The 16,210-nt window shown below is 35.3% G+C and overlaps 1 protein-coding gene across 4 annotated transcripts in view; it reads right to left on the reverse strand.

Annotated features, from left to right (window-relative positions):
* LOC105473361 (thyrotropin releasing hormone degrading enzyme) overlaps positions 1-16,210 on the reverse strand; it is a 428,124-nt gene that overhangs the window by 54,522 nt on the left and 357,392 nt on the right. For all 4 annotated transcript variants that reach the window (XM_011727150.3, XM_011727148.3, XM_011727149.3 and 1 more), the window contains exons 13-15: positions 5,793-5,940; positions 3,613-3,710; positions 3,071-3,178 (exon numbers count right to left, since the gene is read on the reverse strand). In XM_011727150.3, coding sequence (XP_011725452.1) covers positions 3,071-3,178; positions 3,613-3,710; positions 5,793-5,940 — 354 coding nt within the window. The remainder of the gene's footprint in view (positions 1-3,070; positions 3,179-3,612; positions 3,711-5,792; positions 5,941-16,210) is intronic.

Here is a 16,210-nt window from a genome sequence, read left to right on the forward strand (position 1 = left end):
CCTCTCTCACCACTCCTATTCAACATAGTGTTGGAAGTTCTGGCTAGGGCAATCAGGCAAGAGAAAGAAATCAATGGTATTCAGTTAGGAAAAGAAGAAGTCAAATTGTCCCTCTTTGCAGATGACATGATTGTGTATTTAGAAAACCCCATTGTCTCAGCCCAAAATCTCCTTAAGCTGATAAGAAACTTCAGCAAAGTCTCAGGATACAAAATTAATGTGCAAAAATCACAAGCATTCTTATACACCAGTAACAGACAAACAGAGAGCCAAATCATGAACGAACTTCCATTCACAATTGCTTCAAAGAGAATAAAATACCTAGGAATCCAACTTACAAGGGATGTAAAGGACGTCTTCAAGGAGAACTACAAACCACTGCTCAGTGAAATAAAAGAGGACACAAACAAATGGAAGAACGTACCATGCTCATGGATAGGAAGAATCAATATCGTGAAAATGGCCATACTGCCCAAGTTGATTTATAGATTCAATGCCATCCCCATCAAGCTACCAATGAGTTTCTTCACAGAAGTGGAAAAAAACTGCTTTAAAGTTCATATGGAACCAAAAATATCCTGCATTGCCAAGACAATCCTAAGTCAAAAGAACAAAGCTGGAGGCATCACGCTACCTGACTTCAAACTATACTACAAGGCTACAGTAACCAAAACAGCATGGGACTGGTACCAAAACAGAGATATAGACCAATGGAACAGAACAGAGTCCTCAGAAATAATACCACACATCTACAGCGATCTGATCTTTGACAAACCTGAGAAAAACAAGAAATGGGGAAAGGATTCCCTATTTAATAAATGGTGCTGGGAAAATTGGCTAGCCATAAGTAGAAAGCTGTAACTGGATCCTTTCCTTACTCCTTATATGAAAATTAATTCAAGATGGATTAGAGACTTAAATGTTAGACCTAATACCATAAAAACCCTAGAAGAAAACCTAGGTAATACCATTCAGGACAGAGGCATGGGCAAGGACTTCATGTCGAAAACACCGAAAGCAATGGCAACAAAAGCCAAAATTGACAAATGGGATCTCATTAAACTAAAGAGCTTCTGCACAGCAAAAGAAACTACCATCAGAGTGAACAGGCAACCTACAGAATGGGAGAAAATTTTTGCAATCTACTCATCTGACAAAGGGCTAATATCCAGAACCTACAAAGAACTCAAACAAATTTACAAGAAAAAAACAAACAACCCCATCGAAAAGTGGACAAAGGATATGAACAGACAGTTCTCAAAAGAAGACATTCATACAGCCAACAGACACATGAAAAAATGCTCATCATCACTGGCCATCAGAGAAATGCAAATCAAAACCACAATGAGATACCATCTCACACCAGTTAGAATGGCGATCATTAAAAAGTCAGGAAACAACAGGTGCTGGAGAGGATGTGGAGAAATAGGAACACTTTTACACTGTTGGTGGGATTGTAAACTAGTTACACCATTGTGGAAAACAGTATGGCGATGCCTCAAGGATCTAGAACTAGAAGTTTCATATGACCCAGCCATCCCATTACTGGGTATATACCCAAAAGATTATAAATCATGCTGCTATAAAGACACATGCACACGTATGTTTATTGCGGCACTATTCACAATAGCAAAGACTTGGAATCAACCCAAATGTCCATCAGTGACAGACTGCATTAAGAAAATGTGGCACATATACACCATGGAATTCTATGCAGCCATAATAATGGATGAGTTTGTGTCCTTTGTAGGGACATGGATGCAGCTGGAAACCATCATTCTCAGCAAACTATCACAAGAACAGAAAACCAAACACCGCATGTTCTCACTCATAGGTGGGAACTGAACAATGAGATCACTTGGACTCGGGAAGGGGAACATATACACCAGGGCCTATCATGGGGAGTGGGGAGAGGGGAGGATTGCACTGGGAGTTATACCTGATGTAAATGACGAGTTGATGGGTGCTGATGAGTTAATGGGTGCAGCACGCCAACATGGCACAAGTATACATATGTAACAAACCTGCACATCATCCACATGTACCCTAGAACTTAAAGTATAGTAAAAAAAAAAAAAAAATCTAAACCTAAATAGCTCTTAACAAGACAAATACCAATTATTAATAAGTAGGTTATTCTGACTGCAGTTCTCTTAAGTTTATCCAGAACAAGTGTCTTTCTTTGTTGCCCATGGGATCATCCCTCACACGCATATCAGGAACAACCCTGCTATTGCAAATAAGATAGCATCATCTGTACAAATCAACCCCTACCTTCTCTTCCTTTTAGGAGGAAAGACTCTAGTTATGGGGGCCAGAAACTGGAGAGGAATGGATATCAGTTGTCCAAAGTGTAAAAAGAAATAGTACATTAATACCCTTGAAAATATATAGATACCTTAAGAAGACTTAAAATACTGTAGGCATAATACTAATAATCTTTGATTATGTTTATGTTTAGTATTCCTTTCATTAGCAAGTGACATTTGGCAGAGTATTTTTTCCTCAAAAGTAATTTAATTAAACAACTTTAACCTCATATATTCAAATACTATATGGCAAAATTCTAAGATAAGATACAAGTTTAAGGTCATTGTCAAGGGTCACTGAAAAAAGAAAGATCTTTTTTTCGTAACCTTTTATTTTTAGTTTTTAATATTAACATTTGTTATGCTACTTTGTTTATGACATATGCTGGTAATTGTTTTATGAATAAATACCACAACCTTTATAAAGAACCTGAAAGAGTCTGGATTGAATTTCATTATTTTGTTCTCATGAGATAGCAGAGCTTTCAAAACTTGAAATAAGGTGACAACTTATATATATATTTAAAAATAAAGATCTAAATTAATAAAGTTAGCATTAACTCAATGAAACATTTCAAAGATACCTGTATTGTGACTTTCACACTATTGCCTTGGAAGCTGTGAACCTGATACAAAATGTTGCTGCATGCTTTTGTTTTTCCTTGTCTTCTTTTTCTCCAGTTGGTAAATGAAATGCATCCACTGAGAATCTGAAAGCACTATTGAATAATATCAGAAATATAGGATTTGGCTCAATTTACCTGTTCCTGTTGCTGGAAATCCAATCTGAAATAAGAGTTGATGCCTGTTGGTGACAGTGCTTGTTGCCAAAACTGCAGGCCAGCATTATAACTTCTCTACGTAGTTCTCTAGATATCATCAAAAGGGAAACAAATTAAAAAGAAAGTTAGAGAAATTCATTCCCTAAATAGTAGATAGATTATTAACATAGGAATGGTTTTTAGATCTGGAAATCCTATGCTGCTGAATAAAAGTCACTTAGGCAGAGTGGAAGTTAAACATACTAAAAGTTTGACAGTACTCCAGTGAGAGGCATGGGTTCCGATCTCAATATCACCAGTAAAGGTAGATCTTAAATTAAAACACAGCAAGGAAACGTCTTTGTTCTCAGGATCAGGCAATGGAAACTGTGCTACCCAGCGGCAGTCCTCTTGGGAAAGCGAAATGTAAGATGAAGAATGAAAGGAAGATTGTCTCATGCTGCTAAAGTCACAATGGCACTAGTAGTACATTATTTTACAGTTCTACGGGAAAAGAAGAGGATAAGAAAATAAAACAGTACTCATGTTGGTAGGATGCTTGAACAAGAGATCCATTAAAATTATTTTTCGGCCACCCAAGCTTGATATACGTTGTTGCAACTTGCTTTAAAATATATTCCTAAATGGGGTATAGAATAAATAAACATAAGGTCAGTTTAAAACTTCTATATACTAATAATTAAAATTCTATAATAAAATTAAAATATTCTTAAAATGTACCTACTTTCAAATATCAGTAAAATTATAAGTACAGTAATGTTCTAATTTTATTCAATGTAATATTTCATATATAGAAAATAGGGATAAAATGCTATTGGAATGGTACAAGTCTACTCTTCTTCCTATTAAATCACTAATTTGCATGAGTAAATATTTTAGATGATGACTTTTGTAACAAAATGAGGAAAATAAATAATATTGATAACACCTATGTGTACATATGTACAAATGTATATAGATATGCTATATGAAAATGGACATCTATTATTTATGCATTTTATATCAACAGGGCATATTTAATGCAAAACTACTATGTTGGCCCAACCAATAGCCTAGTATTGATGAAGCTGAGATACACAGAACTCTTCAGTGTAATTATAATGGTATTTCAAAGTCAACAATTCATTCAGCTAATGACATATTTAGGTATCAGTATCAAGGTAAGGCATGCTCTCCCTCGCTATTTTTTGTTTTATTTTAGACAGGGTCTCCACTCTGTTGCCCTGGCTGGAGTGCAGTGGCAACAATCACGGCTCACTGCATCCTCCACCTCCCAGATTCAAGCCATCCTCCCACCTCAGCCTCAGGAGTAGCTGTGACTACAGGCACAAGCCACTACACCCAGTTAATTTTTGTATTTATTTATTTATTTATTTTTTTTTTTGTAGAGATGGGGTTTCACCATGTTGCCCAGGTTGGCTCTCCCTCACTTTAATGTGGTTCTTAAATTTTGCCAAAGGAATACAAACATTGAAATTACAATGAAAACAATTCTAAACTGTTTACTGAAAACAAAGAATCTGACATGATACACTATTCTAATGTACAAATATATTCAAAAATATATTTTACTTTTACAAAGATTTAATATCGCAGTGTTTTTGTGTTAGGGAGAAATTAATGTGCAATATTTCTCTAGCAGGTAAAAAATCATATCATAACTATAACAGCCCATTTATTTGCATGTCTGTTCTAAGGGCTTAGACAAAACTAACAATGAATGTAATTATTCCCATTAAAAAATCATTAAACAGTTTATTTTCTGTAGGTTTAAAGTAAAAATAAAAAGGAAGGAATTCTGATGGCCATCAGAAATCAGATGGCTCCAATTAAAAGATTTCATGTCACAGGAATCCACTTTTCAGTAATCCCAAATGTGTATGTTAATTAGTATAGTCAGTATGATATAAAAAATAAGATAATTTTATAAAACACAGAGCAGTCTCTTACACTAACTAAAGGAAAACAAATAGTGTTCAAAGATCACGGAAGGCACAATGGTAAGAAATTTAAGAATCAAAAGGCTCATGAGCCGTACTTAATCCTAATATTATTGAAAATAATTATTAAATCAGATTAGGTGGCATGAGCAGTGTAATTTTGGTTTACTAGGTTTTGAGTTCAGAAAATCTGGTCAGGTAACAATTTGGAATGTTTGTCATGTCTTCTTGTCTATTAAGATTATCTGTTGTTTGCTTTCCTGTATCCCCTTGGACCCAATTATGAATGGGCTTTTGCCTCAATGTTGATCTTATCCTTGTTAATTAAGGCAGTGAATTGAATTCACTATGCCCTTTTGGATAAAAATAATGACTAAGAATCTTTACTGAAAATGCCTATATTCTGTTAAGATCTTTGGGATCTTTCCACCCAGGTTAAGTCCTTTGTGAACACAGAGCCCTCTAACTCTTGGAAAGTAAGTTTGAACTTTAAAACTTTGCCATGTATATTTCTTCTTTAATTCTGGAGCATTTAAGCTTAATTGACACTTTTAGGTCAGAGCAAAAGGTAGCTTTTGTATTAAATTTCTTCTTCAAATAATTATCATCTGTGTTGCATAGACAATTAGGACAAAAATCAGGATAGCACAAACTAGAAGAACAAACTAAAATAACTTGGGATCAGTTGCATACATAATAGTAGAAAAAGAATAAAATAGTGTATCTTCTAAAAATTAGAAAGAAAAATTATATCTTTTTACATTGAAAACGTTGTAGTTTTCCATGCGGTCCAGTAATTTATCTAGTGGATAAAGAGCTCGGCTGGCAGCATGCCATGGAAGAAAATCCTTCTCCTCAGACAGGTATCTGATAATCTCCAGAGGAATATTCTGAGGCAAATAGCCGGCCCTACAGTTAAAAAAAATAGATACATGATGATGCACAAACGAAGATTTTTACGCAAATAAAAGACAGAAAAGCAAGATTCATCATAGTATAAAGAAAGCATATTCAGTGCTATAAAAATAAAATTACTTTTAAAATATAGTCATACTTAGGATGCCAGTGCCACCTTAATATATGCAGAGTTGGACAGTTAAAAATTTATGAATACAAAAACATCAGAATGCATATTTTTTTAACAGCAAGCAATTGTGGAATATAAGCAAGACTAAGCCTAGATATGTTCCTTCACAGAAACTCTTCAGAGGTTAACAAGCAATTGAAAATAATTGATTACTGAAATGCAATTTCAGTTTCTCCATATATTGTCTTTACTTGTCATTTAGCTCAGGGTAATGAAATTTAATACACATTGTTTTTTAAAAGATCATCAAATTAAAGTGTCAATTTGCAGTTCTGAGTGTTTGTTAGATTACAATATTAGCATGTTTTTCAAACCTTTTTTTAAAGTTGCTTTCTATAACACTGATGAAAATCTGAGCTAGATTTTAATAAAGTCCAAATTATAAAAATGTTAAAGGAATAGCTTTTTTTTTTTTTTTTTTTTTTTTTTTTTTTTTTCCTGAGATGGAGTCTCGCTCTGTCACCCAGGCTGGAGTGCAGTAGTGCCATCTCGGCTCACTGCAAGCTCCGCCTCCCGGGTTCACGCCATTCTCCTGCCTCAGCCTCCTGAGTAACTGGGACTACAGGTGCCTGCCACCACACCCGGCTAATTTTTTTGTATTTTTAGTAAAGACAGGGCTTCACAGTGTTAGCCAGGATGGTCTCGATCTCCTGATCTCGTGATCTGCCCACCTCAGCCTCCCAAAGTGCTGGGATTACAGGCGCGAGCCACTGCACCTGGCCGAGAATAGCTCTTTTCTTCTATTATTTTCCTTTCAAAATAAAATGTGTCACCTTGAGAACCAATATCAGTTTCCTTAGAAAATACTAAATTGTACCTTTGAAAAATTATCTTAATACATATTGTCTATAGTATAAGAGGCCGTATCAAGAAAAGAAGCCAAAAAGAACTATATATCTCTTTTTTCCAGTGGACTATATGTAATATTCTAGCAAAATCAAAGCACTATAAATGAGAGTCCACAATACACTAAAAGATGGTCTTAGCCTTGATGTCTTCACTGCATATAGTGACATTATGTATTTTGGTGGAATTTTTCAGCATTGATATTTGCTATGGTTTGAATGTTGATATTTCCCTAAAATGTATGTGTTGGAACCTAATATCCATTGTGACAGGATTAAGAGGTAGGGCCTTTGGAAGTGATGAGGTCATGAGGGCTCTACTTTCAGGAATGGGATTAGTGCCCTTATTAAAGAGGTTCCAATGTGTTTTCTTGACTCTTCTTTTCAGGGTGTGTGCAGCAAGAAGGCACAATCTCTGAAGCAAGCTCTCATCTGCTGGAACTTGATCTTGGATTCCCTGGCCTCCAGAACCATGAACAAAAATTTCTGTTGTTCCTAAATTACCCAGTGTAAGGTATTTTGTTATAACAGCCCAAACAGACTAAGACAAATCAACTGAATGCAGACTGTTAACATAGGGAAGAGGGAACTATGAAAGCTAGAAAGCCTGGTTGTCCTGCTTATCTACATTTCACACTGTTCTTTTGTAACATAACAAAATTAGATGGACCTTTGTATTTGTGCATGGTGGAAAGTGGACAGGGAGGAAACAGAGCCCTTTTCATCTTCAGTTAAAATAATTTTTCCATATTATTCAGTCTTCATTCAATGTCACATGCAAAAATTACCCTACGGATGAATATTAGCTTATAATTGTGCTTATAATGTTCATAATAAAAACCAATTCTGAAGAGGGTGCTGCAGTTTTCTTTTAATTAAAACAAAAGAATGTGTGACACGCTAACGATTTTGATTCAACCATAGTACAAGATCAACCATAGTACAAGATCACAGGTTCATAATTCACATAAATAAAATAGTGAGCAAACTTCAAATTTCACATAATTTAAAAATCTGAAAATTTATAATTTACAGTATACCTAGATTAGTGCCACTTTTTTCCTGTGCAAATTCCATTTTATACATTTTTGTAGAAATAGCATGAAATTAGGCTATGGCAACAATAATTAAATAAGCAACTATATTTTAGCCAGGACAACATCCCAATAATAACTTAAATTTTGATTTCACAGGTTTGTTCCACTCCCTGAAAATGTAATACAATTTTTATTAAAATAATATTTTAGATTATGTCCTTAAAAGAAATGTAGCTTCCAGTAGTTCAGATTTTGTAATTTGTTTCTCTCTAACTTTTAATTCTAAATATTAATTAGTGTGGTGATTAAATATTCACCTTCTCTTTATACATGCCATGGATTGTATAATGTTAAAGTTGAAGATTTATTTAGAAGCCATTATTATTTTGTTAAATAAGAAAAGTAATGTATTATTTTAAAAAACTTTTAGTAAGTAGCTAACTTATTATAAAACTTCAAATAAGTTTGGAAAGTTGCTTGAATCTCATTTCCCATAAATTTGGACATGATAGCTTTATGTCAATTATAATTTATTGTGTTTTATTTCATCTCTAAAAATGTATAGACATTATTTAATGATTCATACTTTGTAGGGAATTTGCCTACAAATAAAAACGATGACAAATAATGTTATGGAAAGAAACTCAGATTTGAGAAAGAGCCTGAATCTGACTACTACCACACTTGTACAATTAGGCAAATAATTTATCTCTCCAATGCTCACATTCTTTGTCTATAAAAGGATGGAACTAAGAGACACCCATTATGGTACAGAAAAGCTTTTAATCTAACCTATATATCTACAATTTAATCTACTGAAAAACAATTGTAATAATATGGGTACAATTTAACTATTTAACAATTTGAAAAATACTTTGTAATTTTATATTCTCCATTCTTTAGTTGCTTAATATGTACAAGTCTAGGAGACAAGACGTGGATCTAGGTTTTATAAGACATCTGGCATTGTGTGAAAAAAAAAAGCAAAGCAAACTTGATAAAAGTTCCAAGTAATGGAAAGGCAAGTAAGGAAAACCACTCATTAAACAGAGAAATGGAGCAAGTTCTGTTGTGAGTCCTTTTGGCAGGAATCTCTAACTGCTCACCCAGATCCATGCTCTTCTCTTCTTCTTTGAATGAACTATACTTCGCAGTTCTCCTGGTACTTAGGTGTGGTCATGAGACTGTGATCTAGCCAATAGAATATGAATGTGCCTCTCTGCCTGGATTGTCCTTAGACATCTCCCATTAGGTATTCTATGTTCTTTCTCCTTAAGTGAACCTTCCAGGTGACCTTGACAGTCTTGTATTGAATATATCAAAAACCTGCCTGGGTCCCTGGATGACTGCATGACTATATCAATTCTCACACACACTCCAGTTATGTGAGCAGAAATAATTTCCATTTTATCTTACCAAATGTGTTTGGGGTCAATTTTTTTTTAACAGCAGTTAACCTTCTTTAATGTCGACCTCGAATAGAATAAGAAACAGATTATACTCAAATTGCCCTCCTTCTGTTGTGGTACCAACATATGTAATTACCAACTACATAATTTAATATACTTGCATTTAAGCCCATGACATCACAATATGTAGGTACACTTAATTGGAAAAGAGGCTGATCAGCTTCATTACAAAATTAAGAACTGTAAGAGATAATGTTGGAGTATAGGTTACCTAGCTCAGATGCGTGTTTGTGTAATTGGCTGGTAATGGTATCTGTGATTACTACTACTGATAGTGCAATCAATATAGGAAAGTATGTGGAATCCAGTGAATGAAACACGACATTAGCTCACTGTAATCGGCCCAGTAGGCAGCACACTTAGGGTTCTGATGGTGAAATGCAGTTTCCCTAAATTTGCATCACCACAGGGAAATATTGCTAACAAAAATTAAAAATAGCAAATTTAAAGAATACATATTGTATGTATTTCATATATAATTAAGTGTGTCCTATTAATATTTTAGGAAGAGGTTGTAGATTATACCTTTCTCCCCTACTATTGGAGTGAGGATGAGCATAAGAAATGATTTGGGAATCAAAGAAAAGACAATGAGAAAGAAGCAAATGAGGAATGTTACAAAAATAAATAAAAGATTGTCCATATGCAGCTAGACAGCTGCTCCTCCCATCCCTTGCTACACACACACATATATCTTTCCCTCCTCCTCCTCCAATTTATAAGCGCTTGAAATAAAATATATTTTTAAGTGCACTAGATAATGTATTTTATAAGAAAGAGATTAAAACAAGACTATGTTAGCTGATATTGAAATGCTCTGACCTTAACTGGCTTTGTTTCCACCTAAGATCCAAAATTGCTTTTTAAAAACCATTCTGAATTCCTTTGAATGTTAACCCCTGAATCTTACTGAGATGGGTGGCTTGTATAGAAAATAACCTATTTAACTGTGAGTTTTCTTTAAAGGCAATTGATTTCTGGGCTTGAAACTTAGAGAAATACAAATAAAACACAATTCTCAGATTCTTTGGAGCATCATACTCTACTCTTGATACTCTACATCATACTCTAATAAATGAATATTAACTGAATATTCATTTAAAGCCCAAAAACAGTCTCCTACATATTTCACAATGCTTGCTGAAGATACTTTCACTGTCCCTTAGGGCACAGATTTTTAAAGTAGTTGCTGAAATGCTTAATTAAAAAATTTAGTAGGATTTATCTGTTATTTTTCATTATTCATTATTAAAAGGCTTTATACGCTCTTTGTGGGAAAACCTTATGGTACAGATTGGAAATCCCAATAGTTCTTGATGTACCATAGAATAAAAGGGGAAAAACACAGGGGAAGTATCTCTGTCAACCAACAGCTCATTTGATCAGTTTCTAGAGAGAAAAAAAAGATATCATTCAGCCATTGCTTAATTGTCTGAAGAGATGTAAAAGGAAGTTATTAATTTGTAGCCCCATAAAATTAGTGATATAGTATGAACATTTGTCCCCGCCCAAATCTCATGTTGAATTGCAATTCCCAATGCTGGAAGTGGGGCCTGGTGGGAGGTGTTTGGATCGTGAGGCAGATCCGCCTTCATGGATTGGTGCTGTCTTCCTGATGCTGAGTTCTCATGAGATCTGGTCATTTAAAAGTATATGATGCCTCCCCCTGACTCTCTCTCTCTTGCTCCTACTTTTGTCAGATGATATGTCTGCTCCTACTTCACTTTCAACCATGAGTAGAAGTTTCCTGAGGCCTCCCCAGACACCAGGACTATGCTTCCTTTACATCCTGCAAAATTGTGAGCCAATTAAACCTCTTTTCTTATAAATTACACAGTCTCACATATTTCTTTATAGCATTACAAGAATGGCCTAACACAATTAGTAACGTGAAAAGGTGCACAGAGAAGAGATCTCAGAGCCCCTCCTCCTTCTGCTCCTTCTCTTCCAGAAAGCCTGATCCCAAACTTGACTTAGGCACCTTTTTTCTGGGTTCAACTAACACTTTGAGAACACCTCTATTCATAATAATTATCGGGACGTTAGTCATTATTTTCTCACAGTGTTATCTTACTCACTGGCCTTAGCTCTTTCAGAAAATGAAATATGCTCCACCGATCTTTTTATCCCCACAGCCTAATGCAGAACCCAGCACAGAATAGGTACTCAATAAATGGTCCTTAAACCAAATTAAATTATGTCAATAATGTCATAGCTTTTAAAAACAGGAGCACTTGCCAAAGATACTATAAAACTTAAACATAACCATATTTTTAATTAAGCGTTTTTGAAGGTTAAAAAACAGCAGGATGAGAGAATTTTATTAGGGTGATATTGACAGTATTTTTTCTCATCTATTTTATTAATGATAACACATATAGAAGACAAGAAGGCCACAGGTATCTAGATAACAGCTTTACATTAGCGAGTCTATACCAAAATAAAATAGCTTTACAGCCAGTGAGCATGTAGAGGCATTATACAAACATCTCTACTTTATTTTTCTCTGATTAGCAAATTACTTTCCTAGAAGCAATCGTGTTATTTATGCCATTCATTTAAATAAATTGATGGAAGGCTTAGAAATCTCTTTCTCCTAGTCAGAAAATTGGCAAGGGTAAACAACATGATTTCTAGAGTTCCTTCTTCAGTAAACATTTAAAAATTAAAAATAAGACATCCAGGAAACATTTATTTTGTAATTTATGTAGTCTCACTACCACCATCATTGCATCCAGCATTTCTTCTCTACACATGCTTTCTTCTGTATTTCCAAACATAATATCATAAGAAATCAACCATCATCTTAAAACAGAGTCCATTGGGTACTTAATAGTGTCGAGAAATAGGGTCAATGTTTGACCATTAATTGGAAGAATTAACAGATGTCAGTTATTTGGTCAAAAAGAGAAAAAAAACCTTAGTTTTAAGGCCCAAGTCAACTATTGTTTAGGAAACTATCCACTTAATAATTTCAAGTTATCATGTATTGAGGAATTAATGTATACCAGTTATGATATTACGAAAAGATGGTCTAAATTTATTTCAGTCTACTATCCTTTAGAATAGTTATACTAAGCATCAATATCAGTACTATTATGCCCATTGTTTTTAGAGAAAGAAGCTAAAGTTTCAGAAAATATGCCCCTTGCCAACCTCACGTGGCTAACGAGTAGCAGGGCTAGAATTCAAACCCAGGACTGACAAGAAAGCTCCTGCTGGTTCTACCCGATGAGGCAACCTCTCAAAATACGTCTTTGAATTAGGGTTAACTGCTTTCTTCCTTCCTTCCATTCACATCTGGCTTGCATGCCACTTTCATGGAATTTATCACATTAGACTTAATACACAAATACATACATAATGTGGTCCCAGATGATATGAAGGGAAAGCAAGCAGGGTTAGGGAAAGAAGAATTAGAGGGGAGTGGTTTAAATAGGGTGGTTAGGGAACGTGTCACCTGCATGAAGTGAGAGAACAGGTTGATCGATTCTGGTGAGAGAATTATTCTGACTGAGGAAACAGCAAGTTTGGTGGGAGGAGAATACTGACTGAGGAAACAGCAAATTCTAAGGTCTTGAGACAGGAACAGACTGGGATGTTGAAGGAATAACAGAGGGCCTTTGTAGCTGGCGTGGAGTTAGCTGAGGAAAAAGGTCAGGGTATGAAGTTGCAGAGGTCAGCGGTAACCAGAGCATGAAAAACCTGAAATAATAAGGGCTTTGGGTTGTTTTTCTCTTTTGTCCATCAGAAAATGTATTTGTTATTAATAGTGAATGAAGAAAAGATGTCAGTATTCATGATAGAGAAGAGATTGTAAAAGCTTAAGGTTGCCTTTATACTGATTTTTTAAATGCCTTATTTCACTTGTAATCATAAACATTATTCTAACAAGAGGTAAATTTTCCTTCCTTTTTGTCTCTTACTAGCATGATCATCATAAGAAGTTAAAGTGAAAGAACTCTTATACAGTCAAAGGAGAAAACCAATATGCCACAGCCTAGATAATCTCACACAGCACTCTTTTCCTAAGATCTAGGTTTTTTCCCTCTCTTCTTTACACTCCAATTATCAATAACTTAGCTTCACCCTCACCCCTAGCTTTGTTAGAGCGAAGGTTCATGAAATGAAGGAGCTTGATTAGAAGAGAAAGTTTTTATGGCCAGTAGAAGTAGAAAGTGCAAAAAGGTCAAGAAGGCTGTCTTTTCAAATCATTACTGATCAAAATGTGACATAATTTGTCAGAATTCACCCTCTGGTGCTTCTCTTTAATGGTATTCTCTTTAAATGGGTTAATTTCTTGCTAGGAAAAAAAAGTTCTACCTCTAGAATTAACGTTGAAGGAGATTTGCTTGTTCCAGAAGTTGATATTATCATCTCTTCTCAATCATGTCCTGTTTGGCATGATGAACACAGCACACTTACAGGTTAGCTACTGCAAAACCACTGAGGGTCTGGTGTGTGCTCTCTTGACAACACTGAAGAATTCTGGCCTGCAGATCAGCACAGATAGGACAAAACTCATGCCACTGAACTTTACTTCCATCTCTTTGGCAGCTTTCTGATATTGCTCAGTGGTGACTTTGTGGAACTCAGCTCCTCTTCTCCAGTCTAGCCAGCTGCTCCTTGTAAAATGTATCCTGCTGTTTTGCCACTAGGTCTTTCTCTTACAGGTGCTTAGCCAGGTGCTTTGCCTTACAGCCTTCCTCCTCACTAGATAGACTCTCTGAAGCAAAGCTCATTGGCAGTGGCCCTCTCTTGGTTGGTCCGGTTCTTTACCTTGCTTTAATTAGTTCTGATTTTCAGACTCTTTATTTTAGCATGCTCCAATGCCAGTTCCTCAGGTACTCTTCTTTTTAAATCTTCATGAAAAAACTGATGCACCACAAACAGCAGAACACTGCTGCGACATTAAATTAGAGGATGGGAGTTGCTTTCTTCCATCAGTTACATTTTCTGAAAGTCAGATGCCCTGCACCATGGTGATGTTCTCATTCTCATGCGCTTAGAAGGTGACTCCATGGGGGAAGGCAGTCCACCTGTGGTTCCTGCTTCTGCCCCTGCAGAGACCTAGCGCAGACCCAGGTGCATATACACACATGCAGGCACCCGAAGTTTTTGCTGCACAGTGGGAGCTCAGATTGTTTTTCTACGTGTGATGGAAAGCCACCGCAAGTTTTTGAGCTGGGAAATGACACGATCTGATTTATACTTTATAAGGGTGACTCTGGCTGCTACGGGGAGCAAACTCAAATGTGCCACGTGGTCTTTCAAGATGAGAAGGATGTGAAATATGATTTCCCAGTTGGTCTTGTCTCACTATACGGACTATGCTTACATGAGAAAAATATATACCTAGTGAGTGAAATGAATGACATAAAAACAGAGAATATGAGTTTTAAAGACAGACCATGCATGACGTTTGTTTTAGAAAGTTTCTTATGAAAATATCAGAAAAAAAATTACAAAACTTATCCACACATTTTTTATTGTTTAAATGTTAAAAGCAGCATTAGAAAACATAGGGAAGGTCACTGATAAATAATTTCAATAATGAATCCACTTTAAAATAATATGTTCTTTATGTACAGGAAGGTGTATATTCCACTTTGGGTTAATTAGCAGAATTAGCCTAGGATTTAAATACAGACTACTGCCGGAAATGAATAAAAAAAATCCACAGAGATTATGATTTCCATGGAAAAAGCAACTCTTAAAGCTAGTATGGAATTCTGCTTACTGAGCAGTGAAGTTTTTCAGTGCTCTAAAGGGGCCACATGGGAGTAAAAAGAATAAAAAATTCCAACTGAATTTTTCAGAGGTTGAGTCTACTGCCATCAGGACATCCAATCTTTAACCTAAAGGTCCATAAATCAGTGAAGCTTCTAACTTCCTATATGGCTGCTTTTTGGAGAAATCTGTGAATAACAGGAAACTAGAAAAGAGTAAAAACATAACTCAAACCAAACAACTTAAAGAGAACTGACTTTGTCTTCTCTAGTCTGATATGTATGTCAAAAGTTTTGTCTTTTATATATTACACAAAGAAGTTTATATATTTAACTTATTGTGGAGGGAGGGAGGAGGGTGAAGATTGAAAAACTACCTATCAGGTACTATGCTTATTACCTGCATGACAAAATAATCTGTAAACCAAATCCCTATGACTCGCAATTTACCTATATGACAAACTTGCACATGTACCCCCGACCCTAAAATAAAAGTTAAAAAAAATAAAGAAAGAAAAGAGCAGGAAATAAAATCAGTACTCAAAAAATTTTTTGCATGTTATTCAAATTCTTCATAATTACCTTTGGATTGGTTCTAACAACATTCTGTTGAGAAGATTAGTGTAGTTCACTATTGTCAAATATTGTGGTTATATACATGTTTTATATTGTAAATAACAGGTCTAAGAACATCTTTGTACATAATACTTTTACATGTTCTGAATGATTTTCTTTGGATAGAATACCCAAATTAGAATTATTAAGCTAAACATGTGTTTCTTGGAAAATCTCTGAGTACATGTTTTCAGTCTTTGTAAAGCAGCAAATGATCCCAGACAAAGGAGCAGACAGCCTTACATAGATCAGACAGGCACTGTGATAGCCAACATTGCTTTAGAGTTCTGTGTATGTGAAAATATCTTCTCAGGTTGGCAGTATTACCATCCCCATTCCACAGATCAAAATTGAGGCTCAAAAAAGTTTTCTAACCTCCCTAGGGTCATATTGCAAA

This window comes from Macaca nemestrina, chromosome 10 (genome assembly GCF_043159975.1).
Source record: "Macaca nemestrina isolate mMacNem1 chromosome 10, mMacNem.hap1, whole genome shotgun sequence".
Lineage (NCBI taxonomy): Eukaryota > Metazoa > Chordata > Mammalia > Primates > Cercopithecidae > Macaca > Macaca nemestrina.